Raw genomic sequence first — 14100 nt, forward strand, 5'->3', positions numbered from 1 at the left:
GGAGGTTATTGCTGATTGACTGTTGCCTAAAATTTAGAAGAGTGTCATGATCAGGCAATGAGCATGTATGGTTACTGAAGATATTCTACAATACCATTCACTGGGAGAAAAGGTTTCCTGGCATTTATTATTCACTCTTAGCAGAACTGTACAATTTTGTACCCGAAGTGGAACATACAGCCCTTGTAAAAAGTAAGAGCAACAAAGCAGCAAAATGAAACCACTCCAGGAAACTAGTTTTACATTGGGGAAAATTTTAACTCTTTGTACATGTTACTGCTGCAGCTCAAAATTTGAAAATTCACCTGTACAGCATATACAGTTTCCAATTTATCTGTTAATTAATATTCCTGCATAGGATTTTATACATTGTCATTTTTCTACATTTGGTTAGCTTGTGCATTAAACGTAAGTATGCTGCCCCAACCTACATGTCACTAGATGCCACTTGTATGCTACACATTACATTCTCTTGGCTAAGAAACTCAAATTAAAGCCTAACATTTGTGAAAAACAAAAACATTTAGCCAAATGAATAGTGAAATCTTTGTAGTTCTACTGAACAATGACTGTCCCCCTCCTCACAGTATATTAACTTCTAGCAGCTGAATCATTTGCACCCTGGCAGGACCATATTATTTAATCTAAACAGTGGGCTGCCAAGTCTCCCGTTGGCCCTTTAAGGCTTAATCCATCTGCAACTTCTGAACAGAGTGAGCAGTCACATTTTCTTCAAGGTTCGTCTTCAGTTTCAGTGCTTTTTGTCGGACCCTCAAAAGATCCTTTTACCCATGTCCTTTTGGAAACATCCCTTCACTGTCCCTCCATTGATCTAGCCCTGGTAAACAAGAAAAAGCCTGGCACAGGTCAGAGGATATCGGCCGAGATCTCCCCACCTGTGTCCTGCTCCTCCTCCTTCAGGCTGCTGCTTGTGCCATCAGCTTCACGAGGAGCGCTGCAGGCGTAGAGCAACTTGGTCAGTTTGCCTTTCTGTCAAAAGTTCAAGGCCGTCAATATGAGATGATACTGGAGGAGGCTGGTCCTGAGCCAGCGGCACTCATCTGTAGATTTCCAGAGGAGCTTGACCTCCGCATGTGAGGGAGCAGGTAGGGGTCGCTTCCCAGCTGGTGAACATCGATCCGGTCCTCCTTCCTGTACGCCAGGCACCGCCTAATGAAGGCCTGTAGGGGGGGAGGAACAGTATCAGTAAAATTTCCAAGTCGGTCAGCACTGTTTGGTTATTTTAGGACAGATTCCCTTTATAATACAAGACTTTTCTTTCTTTCTTTTTAAAAAAATAATAAATTAATACATTTTATTTAGAAAGCGCCTTTTAAGCCACTCAAGGACACTTTACAGAGGTGTGCATCAGATCAAATCATCAATAAACAACATCCAAACACAAGAAACATACAATAAACAACATTCAAATCATCAGTAAAAAACAATTAAATAAAAAGAGCAAATATTAAATGTACAATAATGAATAAAACTGTGCAAAATGAAGGGAATGTTTGAGTTTAGGGGTGGTGGAGTGGGTGAGCAATTTTAAACAGGTGGGTTTTGAGTCTTGTTTTGAAAACAGGGCGATATAATATTCAACTTCACTTACTTTTGCTTCATTACTAGCAACAGGCTTGACAGGAAACTGGACATCTGTAGCTTTGAGAATGGTGTTCTCCTGCAGGATGTCCTGTTGTGACTGATTGTGGCCAAAAGGCTAAAAGGAGGAGAAGCAGTTGTATGTTAAATTACAACAACAACAAACAAAAAAGGGAAGATTCTGTACAGTATGTCCCTCCTTACCTTCCGTCCATACAGACACTGGAAAAAGATGACACCCACAGACCACACATCCACCTTGTTGGAGATCTTTGGAGGTTCTTTACCCACCACGAAGCATTCAGGAGGCAGATACCTGGTCCAGATAAACACACAGTTTAGTGTCTGACTGTCCGTGCTGGCTGCCTGTTTTCATTTGATCACATTTACCCAAGTACTGTATTGTGTGGTTTGTGTTACCCTAGCATCTCTTTTTATGCTCCTTTGTACTTTTAGTCCATTACATTGATCTGACACCATACTAGATTTATATATAAAAACACTGTATGATCAGTTCATTAATTGCCCAGTGCTAAATAAATATCTCAACCCGACTCAACCTACAAACTGCAATGTTAGACTGTTGCTAATGTCCATCTGCATTTCCCTCTTTATTTACTGAGCTTCTCATTTGTACCATTTCCTTGCAATAGACGACTTTCTATAGTGTGCGTTTGATGCTTTTCATGAAGGGAATGACGTGAATACTTCCTCTAACAATGAACACGCTCTGATATGAGATTAATGTAAATGCGGATTAGTTTTTCACCAATAGGTCCCTGCACCCTGTGATGTCAGGTCCATCCCGTCCACGCCGTAGTTGTCATCGTCCATGATCTTGGACAAACCAAAGTCAGTGATTTTGATTTCCCCACAGGCCGTGCCATCCACCAACAAGATGTTGCCTGGAAAACCAAAAGACAATTAGTGAGGATTGTACGTTAGTGATGTGGTAAGTGTCATAAGTTTCCCCAGAGAGGCGTGTTTACCTGGCTTAAGGTCGTAGTGAATGATGGGGGGTTTGATATCATTCAGGTATTTTAGTGCATTCACTATCTGCATGACGATGGACCGTGCCTCCTTCTCAGACATTAGCTTATGCTGCTTCAAGTAGAAATCCAAGTCGTTGCCTTCGCAGTACTCCATAACGGTGCAAAACCTATCGAGTGGAAAACAGAGTTACTGAGAGTCACTGCCCAAATCTATCCAAGGAATCAACCGAGGAGTGCTGTAAATGCATGAAACCGAATCCATCTAGAGACTAACGTGTCTGTGTCCAGTGAGAAGTAGTCGTAGAGTTTCACGATTCGGGGATGGTCCAGCTCCTTGTGTATTCGGTACTCTCGACATGCGTGCCTGCAGAGAGAGGATGGATTAAGTCTTAATGCGTCCATTACAAACCAAAGCAGGTAGATGCGTGTTCTCTATTTTGCACAGGCAGCACTAATCACAGCATAATGAGGGCGAGGTTACAGATTTTCACATGGGGCTACGTACTTGTGATAATTCTCCTTTTTCTCTTCTCTCCAGTTCTTATTAAGTTGGTGGATTTTCACAGCAGCATATCGTTGCTCAATCAAGTCAAAAGCCTGAACGACACACAAACAAAACATTGGCTTAAACCTGGAAAGAAACAACTGCAAAGATCTCTTTATTTTAACACCTATGGCATCAACATTTATGTTTATGTCACGACTTACCTTGTAAACTTCACTAAAGCCACCTCTCCCTAGAAGGTGCAGGAGCAGATAGCGTTCATTTAACGTTGGGTGATCTTTAAATCTTTTAATGGAGAAAAGAAAAGAAAAGAAAATTACAAATGTAGTCCCAAATATCAATAAAAGAAAAGCTTCACCTTCACCTTTGCTGTGTTACAACCCATGTGTTAGGAGACAAGTCAAGGGCCACAGTGTTACTTAATATCATCGATGTCAGTGCTGGCCTTGTGTGTACATCATGTTCCAGTGTCGATGCAGTAGCTGTCAGAGATATCGATTCAGACTCACTGTGAGCTGTCTTCGTTATTTATTCTTTTCAGCTCCCGAATGTGAAGGTTGCGCACTCTCTCCAGACGCTCCAGCTCCGCCTGGATCTCGGCTTCTTCCTATAAATGATTCAAGCACACAAATACACAAATGCACAGAAGGAACTTCAGAGTACTGACTACAAGGAGAGGAGCTCATCAAAACCCACTTGCAGACAGCTGACTAGTTCTGTATTAAATATTAACGGTTGACTGGGTACGGAGTCTGTCAGGAGCTGTCGGTGATGCTTATTCATCGGGAAAACAATGAGTACATCGACAAACTACAGGCTCACTCAATCCTTGGGGTGATTCACACAATAGTAACAGTGGTTCAGCTCAGGAAGCAGGAAAATCGGCTTGAATGTGTTCAATTATTTTTATACTGAAGACAAAGATTTGCTACAGTTAATTATTTACTGACTCAGATTTGATTTTAAATTCTCGTGTGCGAATACGCCCTCTATGCAGCCTGTACGATGGGTCCTAACAAAACTGAGCAACTCAAGAAATAGTCATACACTCGTCTGTCCAATTGTCTATTTTTAAAATGTTTGCCAGGTTCAGCAATACAAACCTTCTTGAGATGTCCAAGTCGCAGTTTGAAGATCTCTTCCTGTTCATGGTACTCTGCTAGTGTCAGCCTTCGCACGGTGAGAGAAATATGGGAACAGTCATGTTAAACAGTTGCTGCTGAACAATTTAGACAAACTATACTAAATGTCATACAGTGTCACTACCTGGGACACGGCTACTATAATATCTATGATTAACATGAGGGTGGGACTTACAGCTGAGGTAGGCTGGGTTTTAGAAAGGGATCACTTTCTGCTCCATTCACTGCCTTGGTTTTGCGTTGCTTTGGCTCTGAGTTTGTGGTTGGTGCTTGGGAGTTGCTGGAGGATGGAGGTTTCCTCTTGGCTAGAAGTTTCCTTTGCCTCTCGATGTCCTCTCTCTGTTGGTTTATCGATTCTTGTTGCCTGTTGATGGAAACACAAATTATTTTTCATTTCTATACTCGTCTTCCATCCACAGTCATGACAAAAAATCGTCATCTGCACCACTGCAACAAAAGCCTGAATTTCAGACTGAAGCAAAGGTGGTTTGAAATGATAAAAGCTACATCGTTGCTCTTAGGACTGTGTTTTAAGTTGAATCAGATCCACCAGTTTGGGCCGATGCTGAAAATATCCTCAATGTGAGGCTTTGCTGTGTTCATAGGTCTTCAACCAAATTACTCCACAGTCCTGCTCATGTACAACCGTTAACATTGTGGGACATTGGGGTGAGAGAGGACAGGCAGAGGAAGAGAGAGGGATGAGATTTGAACCCATGGCCACTGCTGAACCAACTTTCCTGTCATCTATCTTGTTCATCCAGGAAGAAGAGAGAAAAATATTCTCACAGTCAAAGAAATGTGCTATGATCAAAAGTGCTTTTCGTTTTTCAATGAAAACAGCAAAAGAAATCTCTGATGATAATTAAACTGACAACATGGGGATCGTTGGTTGAGATCAGATTGACTGTACAAGGCAAAACTAGTTACAATAATAGTAATAAAGCCACTACCACCACCACTAACAACTATAAAATGAAAAATACCAATGAAAGATTCTTACTTCACAAGGTTTTGGAAGGCATAGCCGTCTGTCCATTGTTCTGTGAACGAGGCTCCATGTCTCACTGTAGTGAAATGGCCTAAACGTAGTCTGTCCTGCATGCTCTTCTCCCGACAGGCCTGCTTCTCTTGGGTGCTCTGCAGAACCATCAGAAATATTCAGTTTGCAAGCAGGTTTAAGAGACTAGTAAATATTGAGTGGTTAGGAAAAACAATACAATTTACCTTTTCTATAAGCAACTTCTTGCTCATGGTGATGCATTTATTCAAGCGTTCTTTGTACTTTTCAAGTAATTTCTGTTGTTCGTCTATCTGTCTCCTGAGATCACAGTTTGCCTATGAGGAAGAAAACAGTCAGGGAAATTATATCATACTCCCCATCCACTATATATTTACGAATCTTTTTAAAAAATTGTTTTTGACAGAGAAAAAAAGGTATTTTTTATGATTAAACATTAAATTAACATCACAAACAAGGCTGGCCTTTCTGCAAGGTAGTATAGTGAGAAAAACTTACCCTTAGTAAATCATCTATTCTTCCCTCCTTCTTCTCAAGGTCTAAATTCTTAGTGCTTTCAAGGGCAGCCAATTTCAACACTGTAAGGTCAGTCTAGAGTGAAAAACAACAAAATAAATTGTTTAAAAACTTGCTCAGCAATTTAAAACACATTTAGGAGTGACTACAAAAATGCTTTGGTGACTTGCCTATCGACAGTCATTTAACATACCTGAACAAATTTGACTGCTAGTTGCTTTGGATGTGTGACATGGTCCCCAAAAGACAGACTAGTCGGAGATGAGCTATTTTGTCTAACCTGCAACAGAGGACACAGAATTTCTTTTATGACAGGGCAATGCCAAATAGAGCAGCAAAGGAGATTTTTTGAGTACAAGTGTTGTACTAACAGCAGTGCCCTGAGTGGAGTAGGAATGTGAGTTCTGGGGAGAGCGAATCATTGGTGGGAGACCTCTCACAGGACTGGACCCATTTCCTCCCTGGAACTAAAAGGTAAAGAGAGGACAAGTGACATCATTGCGTTTGGTAACAGCAGACCTGCCAGAGGCTCCTTTTATAATCGCACGGTTGTTATTTTAGAGACAGGAAATAGATTATGCCACAGATGTTGAACAAAGGCTGATAAAGCACACATTATTCTCACCACACTTCATTTCAGTGTGAAATATCTGACACCGAGCTGACAACTTACATCAAAATAATCACTTATTTTGGGTCCTCGCACAATTGATTTTCCTGCAAAGCAAAAAGAAGAAAGTTTGGATTTATTCAAATGTTTCAAAAGAAAAATAGTAATTGCCAACTTACTACATGTGTTCAGCTCAAAAGACACTCGCCTTGGCTGCTCTCTGATTGGATCTCAGGTTTCCTTTTTCTGCCTCTGGTTGTTTCTGACTGTTTCTTCTCAGGGGTCTGAAAAATAAATTTTCACAAGTTTTACAAAATTATAACGACCCAACAAAGCTTCTTTGCGCCTTCATCGCGGCTGGGGGCTGCTTCTGTGTCATTTACAAAGTGGGAAGTGACTCATTCCCATTGGATAATCCTGATAAATAATCATGATCTCTATATGAGCAAAACTGCCCCTGATGAGTTGAGCTGTAACAATTACCACGTTCATTTTGACTTCTGTGGTTGCTCTAATTGCTGTTTCAGGTTTGTTCTTGTAGCAATAATCACATTTTGATTGTAATCCTGTGCAATTTCTATCAAGTCAGAGCCACTAACAGTAGATGTACAGTTGGTTTTGGTCCATTGTGAATAATCAAAATGATGTACATCATTTTGATTAATTTGACTGTATTTTATTTCTTAAAAGACTATTGGAAATATTGGAATATTTCACCCGACAATATTTTTAGTTTTCTTTTTCTCCTCTGTGTGTATTTGACATCATCAGCTAACTCAGAAAAGGGTTAGGGTTGGTTTATATTGGCAACAACATTTTCAGAGATGATCAAATACCTACCGAATAAGCAGGAGAACTGCCCCTTTTCACATCTGAACTCTATGAATGAAAAAGGAGAGTTTTAGGTAAATTATGACAAATCACACTCGAGTAACCAGTAGATTCTGTTGACACAGTCAGACAGTGAAAGTCCCTTTATTACATCAGTACTTAAATATGAATGTGTAATAACAATGGGAAGCATAAAACAGGGATGCAGATAATGTCCTGAGCAATTACAGTCTGTATTTTAAAAATCAAATTCAATGTATGAATAGGAATTGGTAAATCAAAATCCCAATTATGCTAGAAATGCTGCAAACGTGCGGTGCTGCAGCCTTAAAAAAAAAAAAAAGGACATTTACAGAGACAATGGCAGTGCTAGAGAACATGGCAGGGGGCTGCAGTGGTGTGGGTGTGCTGCCTGCTACAGTGAAAATTAAGCACGAACATGGGAATCCTGTCTGGAGGCTTAGTAAATGCCAGGATGCAGCATGGTGGCTGCCATTCAATGCTTTGCCAATGCAGCAATCTCACTGAAATGAATGAGATGCAGGAAAAATGAATGCGGTCCTGAGATTGAGGTCTGTTCCAGTTAACACCACAGATGGAGGATCCCTTAGTCATGACTCATGGAGCCAAATGGCCAAGTAGTTGATTTAGGAAATCTATCGGCGACTTATACAGCAGATGATGGGGTTTTATAAATGCAAACCAACACTTATGCCCTTACCACAAAAAATGAGGACTGTATAACAGGATAGCCATTTTTTAAACTATAGCTGTCATAACAGGAACTAATTTGCATGAGCCATCACACTAGATCAGCACAATGACTGTTTAGCTCATTACATGTATATTAAGAACCCCAAATAGTTTATGGTTCTGTGTTTATATGAACAATGTTATTGTCACAACCAGTGGGTTATTTTCTAATCATGGTATCTTAAAAAAGGCACAGATTAACATGTATACTCTCATTCTATGACTGAGTTTCTATCAGACACAGCAACCCAGCTGTGTAGTGAGACGATCTGTGTTTCAGCTGAGGAAAACTCACTAATTGGTCTGTGCTCTGTAGAGGTAGGCAAGAATGTGGCAGAGCTGATCTAAAAGCAAACTATACTGTATACACACACACACGTACCATCTTACTCAAGGAAGCCAGGGGTAATTATGCTGATAGCTGCAAATAGGCTTCTAAATATCACAAAACATGTGGATCTGTACCTCTGACTCCTTGTCACTTGAAGATCCCAGGCTTCCAAAACTGTGATTTGAACATTCATTATTGGTCAAACCCTGGGGGGAAAAAAGGGGGATAGGATCAAGTGTCAGAATTCAAAAATTTGTATTTTCATCAATTTTGCTGTGCCAACATTATGATAACCAACACACTGCTAAATATTCACTCACTTTGGTTCCCCCGCTTGTGCTGCCGGTGCTGCCCCCTGTGCTGCCACTGACCCCGCCCATAAAGCGCGCCTCCAGTAACTCCTGTCTCCTGGGGTCCAGGCTGTGCAGCTCCTCCATAGTGCCTGGGAGGATTAGAAACAAATCACAGTTATATGTGAGTTATTCAAAGAGCAGCTACACTGAAGCTTTTTGAGTGCCCACTCAAGAGCACAACAGCAATGAGCTTGAGAGCCATGATAACCGACTGTGACTGACTTCTGGTCTGAAACCCTGACAGGTGATAATATTTTAGTCTAGACCAGAAATATAGGCCAATAGCAAATGTATGCCCATTCCCTAGTGGCATTCCCAAGACAGACTTCACTCTACATTTGTATAGAACTGGGCAGATAAGCAAGATTTATTTTGTTTACTAAATGTCGGCATTACCAGACGTGCTACCCGCAACTCAATACTACTATCATCACCAACAACAACAAAGATAAAAAATAATCTTATAGCTCAAAATGCAGAGAACAAACAGTCCTTCCTAACAGTATTAAGAGGCATTTCTGTGCCACAGCTCCATTACCAAGAGAGTCCAAGACCAATGTTTCGACTGCTAGGCAATGATGAATACGGTGCTCCTGTGGGACTGTTATGTGAGCTCCCTAGGCTCCAGTGTTGCTGCAGACTCAGAGGGGTCTGCCCACTAAACCTGTGCTTTAATGAGACAACCATTTTGAATTTATACGGCACTATGGAGCATAGAGTGGGTAGGGATTTTAAATACATCTCAGCGAAGGAGAAAAACCCGAGAAACACTTTTACCCCACAAATCCACACATACAGTTACATTATTAAATATCTAATATTTTTTAGACTGACGTACAAAGGGATTTTGCTGCTTGTTTTGTGGATGACACTGAATTAAGAGACATTTAATAAAATAATGCACATTCATCATGCAGCATTTGCATTAGTCATCTAGAAAAACTAACAGCAACATATGTGTAGGTGAATGAGAAGCCGGGAAGGCAAAATCTAACATGTGGAAGACGGTACGCTATCAAATCACCCAGTGCCCTTCGAAGATAAATGTGACTTCAACTAATTTTGAGGCGGGGGGAACATTAGTGCATTTCAGTAGTGCTGCAGGGAACGGACACAAAAACAAGATAGTGGCAGAGATAAAGATCTTGTTAAGATATGAGGGAACAGAAAAAACAATAAAACAAAGTTGCCCAAGTTGTGTATTTGTGTGAAACTGAATCACATATGGAGACTTAAATGACTTCAACTTCCTTTTTCAACCTATGCAAATAAATGAATACAACCTCTCATACACACAGCAAGTTTCACATCTCAAAGCAATCTTCAACCATCTCGGAGATACAGTGATTTTGGATTTAATTTGGGACCGCAGTTGTACTGTTCAATTGACTGTGAATAATACAAAACAAGCAGAAAGAATAACCAAATCAAAATGCGATTCGTCATATCTGACTGACGCAAAAAAGCTCATTATATCAATTGATACAAAAGCTTCTGTACAGTTACATCCTACAATGCAGCGGTTAGGATTAGAGCTGGGCTGTTACACAAATATGTATGAAACCAGCACAACCTCTCAGACCTCACCTTGCTCTCGTTAGTGAACACATCCCCATACATACATATATAATCAATCACATGATTAAGCACCGTCCAACTGACATTGGTCCACGTTCACTCAAGTGATGCAGACAGAAGAGATGACATGAGCACAAACAACGAGCCTCGACCCAAGCATTTAATGCCTTGAGAGAATGCAGTGTCTGCTGTTTGAGCACATTTTGGCCTCAGTAAGATGACACTGAAGAAAAAGTCAAATGCAGACACAGCAGAAAAATAATTTCAGCTACCAGAGGTAACACAACTGTTTAAATTAAGCAACCGCAACGCCAAGTAAGGATGGTTCGAAAGAGAGAAAGACCCACAAGAACCAAAGCAATTGTGATATTGATTTGAAGTCAAAGGTCCTAGCCAGTAAGGGACACTTTTAAATGTGCAACATGAAACTTCAGTAATGTTGTCCGACAGGCAGGACTCCTGTAATACAGTAATACCTAACATGATTCAGTAGCTGACTGACCAAAACAAAAAGTATGAAAAAGTATGAAATGTCCAGCTCATCAATGCCATCCACAAACTAGTTATAAAACGTGTTGGTATGTCACAGTAAAAAAAAGTATCAACTTGTATCTTGCTCCAGCAATGAAACTATTAAGATACTGATGAACAGTAACTATGATTAATGAGAACAAAGGTTACAAAAAAAGTAAAATGTGTGACAGACCAACTTGTTTGTCACATCTCTGTTTTAGCATGATTAGAATTGGTGTTGCCCTGTAAACAGGCCCCTGATGAATGTGGTTTTCTAAAACCACATTTCATGATATTATAATCATTACCAATTACAGTTGGCACATGATATGAAGCCAAGCACTAAAAAACAATGAAGTGGGAAGTCTAGCAACAGACAAGGAAGGGAAATGTGCGCCACATTCAGTACTTGCTCAAGTCTTTCATACACATACAAACAATGCATGAAAATCTGTGATCTACATGCAAGTCATGACTAGACGAATAACAATGATGTGGTTTATCGAACAACAGTTCCCCTGGATTAAGATGTATCGTTCCACTGCCAAACTAAATGCTTTACCGTTTGCGTCTTCAGTCATTAGCGGCACTAATATACATTTCAACCACAGCAGGAAACAAAACAAAAAAAAACAACTGTTAAAACTGCCCTGTTTCAGGAGCTTGACAGTGTAAACTAATCTTTGCTTTTGCTCTTTCTATGGTAGCCTAACACCTGAAATCTCATCTCAGTTACTGCCCTCCTGTGCTTAGAGACTGTTGTTTAGGTTAAACAAATGTTGACAGGACCCATATCAATAATGAGGCAGCCAGGTCCATTTCCCCTTACTCAGAGAAAACAAAATATTCTTGTCACATTTCCCATGATGGGTCTATGACTTCTAATCTCATCTATTTTGCTGAATAAGTTATCTACCGCAGTTACCGGTATCTATCTTTTCAGCTACAGTATATAGCCTAGATGCTGCATGTGTAGTGTGCCCAACTTGGAGAGCAAAGAGCAAAGCTAATGTCGTCTTAATAACTACTAAGACTATTTTGCAGTACATATACAGCAGTACAAAATATTTCGCCTTGCAATCCTGTTGAGTATGACTGAAGTGGTGAATAAACAACCAGTGTTTTAAGAGTTGTTTCGTCAAAACTTCAACATAAGCACTGCAACATTAACCAGAAGCTGTAGTTGTAGCAGTTAAACAACCACTGTCAAATTTTAAAACATTGTACCAATAGAAAACCATAAATTGTTACGAAAAGCTGTGGCTTTCCTGCTGCCGTTCTTAGGTGCAATTTAAAGTTTGCTTGTGCACAAACATATCTCAGCGTTCACCCTGAATGTTGATACCATTTTCACGTCATAAAGGCTTATCAGCTGCGGTCTGGCCCCACTCAAGGATTTCCCTTTGTTTTAAAACATGGCTTTGGTGCATAACTATTATCTATATTCAAGCCCCTGCAGGAACAAGTGGGTGAACCCTTACAACTCTTGCTGTGGATGTCATTTTAACTCCATGCAGCAGAGTGACCACCTGTTAATGGCAGACAAGTCTCTGGGAAGTCTTAAAAATCTCTGGCATATGATGGGTTGGATTACTTCCATTCAAGGCCAATTTGAGCCTAAAAAACACAATGTATTAGCCTCACTATTTTAAAAATATTCAAGTGTCATACTGATGAGGGCAGTCATGACTGGTTTATCTCGATCATTGCATGTTACACTGATAACACAATAGAAATGTATGGGCTACAATGAATACACCAAACAAAGTAAAAAGTTCACCATCATTACAACATCCTGTTAAAACCGCTGTGGGTGCAAGAAAGCTTTTTAGCTATTATATCTGACAAATACATAAGGTCACCTACATTTACCAAATACAGATCAGTTATTTAAGTGTGTGTGTGTGTGTGTGTGTGTGTGTGTTAGAGAGAGAGAAAGAGTGAGAGAGACAGTGTGTGTATGTGCTAGCATGCTGCATGGTCCCTTCATTTTTTGTTGGGGCATCTAGCGTTTACATCAACACTTAGATCTTTAAATAAGTGATACTAAAAAGGTCAGACAAGGCTTTCTACCACCCAATGCTGTAGCATCTATAGCAAAAGGCCATGTTAAAGACAATACCTACACTTCATGTTAGATGCACACTGTCATGTTTGAAGCCGATATATTGAGGGGGATCAGTCACACATGCACGGATACTATGAACATCAGGGTGGTGGGGGAAACAACACAATCAATACAGAAATTACAGCTCGTAGTGCGATGCACACCTAACACACTGCTCGCTACTAATCCCGTGATATATCGTTAACCATCATCAGACATTTCTCTGCTTGCATTCACTGATCCATTTCAACATTTTTCGGTAACTTGACTCGTGTTTGCTCCTCTTACGGCAGCATGCCTACCGAAAGATGCACCGACCACAGCGGTAGCCTTTCTGCTCTGGTTAAGGTTTATCGCCATTATGCACGCATTTGCCCCTCAGGTTACTGCACTGGCCTGAGCACAGAGAGACGGTCCTGTGTCTTCAGTGCTACGAGCTAGCCAAACAGGCTCAATGGACTTTGGAGCTGACGCGTTACTGTAACGTTTAGCTAGCGAGGAGCAGGTTTCGCCACCAAGATTTTTGCTCGGTCATTTTTAACACGATTTTCTTTCGTTCTTCGCAAAATGACCCGAACGAGCGAACAGAAGAGACATAAACGTCTTAAAACGTGTAACGATACCTTCCCGGGCCTTCACCACTGCCGCGGTATGTTGCTGAAAACACAGTCCGTGTTGGGGACGTGGAGAGCTGGGACCAAAGATGGCGTCCCCTCCAAACTTCCACTACTTTGGACACTCATCAAGCTACTTTTCGTTGTGTAGGTACGGCAGCGCACAAGGTTAATCTGTCACACAGACTGTGAAATTAACCGACTGGCGTTGCCACAGCTGTTTTCACATGGGCACAGCCACCGCCGCTGAGTGAAATGCTTAATAATTATCAGGGTTTTTTTCAGGACACAAACCTCTTCGCACCTCAGCAGAGCGTCCTGGCTCCGGGGCCACCTCTCTCTCTCTCTTTCTCTCCTCTCCGTCTTCAAGCGGTGGTTGTCTATGAAACGTCACGCATCGTGTGCAAAATTCTTATCGCGAGGGCGATGCATGTTTTTCTGTGGCAACATGAAGATGAAAAATGTGGAAAAATAAACTTGTGAATAATAAATAACACATAAACCATTCATCGGTTTACGTAAAGTACAAGCACTGGAAATTATGATGTTCAAAGCTCAAATAAATGAAATTTAGTTTAGAAAGTTATATATTTTACATTTTCTGCAAAAATAAAATAAAAGTAGCCTACAAT

The 14100-nt window shown here is 40.6% G+C and overlaps 1 protein-coding gene across 1 annotated transcript; it reads right to left on the bottom strand.

Annotated features, from left to right (window-relative positions):
* Window positions 1-107: 107 nt before the first annotated feature.
* tlk1a (tousled-like kinase 1a) lies at window positions 108-13740 on the bottom strand. Its single transcript, XM_083997313.1, is given in 24 exon segments — window positions 108-1181; window positions 1613-1720; window positions 1807-1918; window positions 2372-2507; window positions 2592-2761; window positions 2869-2958; window positions 3100-3191; window positions 3303-3384; window positions 3609-3706; window positions 4203-4269; window positions 4417-4605; window positions 5245-5381; window positions 5469-5579; window positions 5761-5853; window positions 5972-6058; window positions 6150-6245; window positions 6452-6495; window positions 6597-6672; window positions 7229-7267; window positions 8438-8509; window positions 8624-8745; window positions 13478-13517; window positions 13519-13554; window positions 13556-13740. Coding segments are annotated over 24 exon segments (2310 nt in total). The 5' UTR covers window positions 13598-13740; the 3' UTR covers window positions 108-1010.
* Between the last annotated feature and the right edge of the window lie 360 nt (window positions 13741-14100).

Source organism: Trachurus trachurus (genome assembly GCF_905171665.1).
Source record: "Trachurus trachurus genome assembly, chromosome: 21".
NCBI lineage: Eukaryota > Metazoa > Chordata > Actinopteri > Carangiformes > Carangidae > Trachurus > Trachurus trachurus.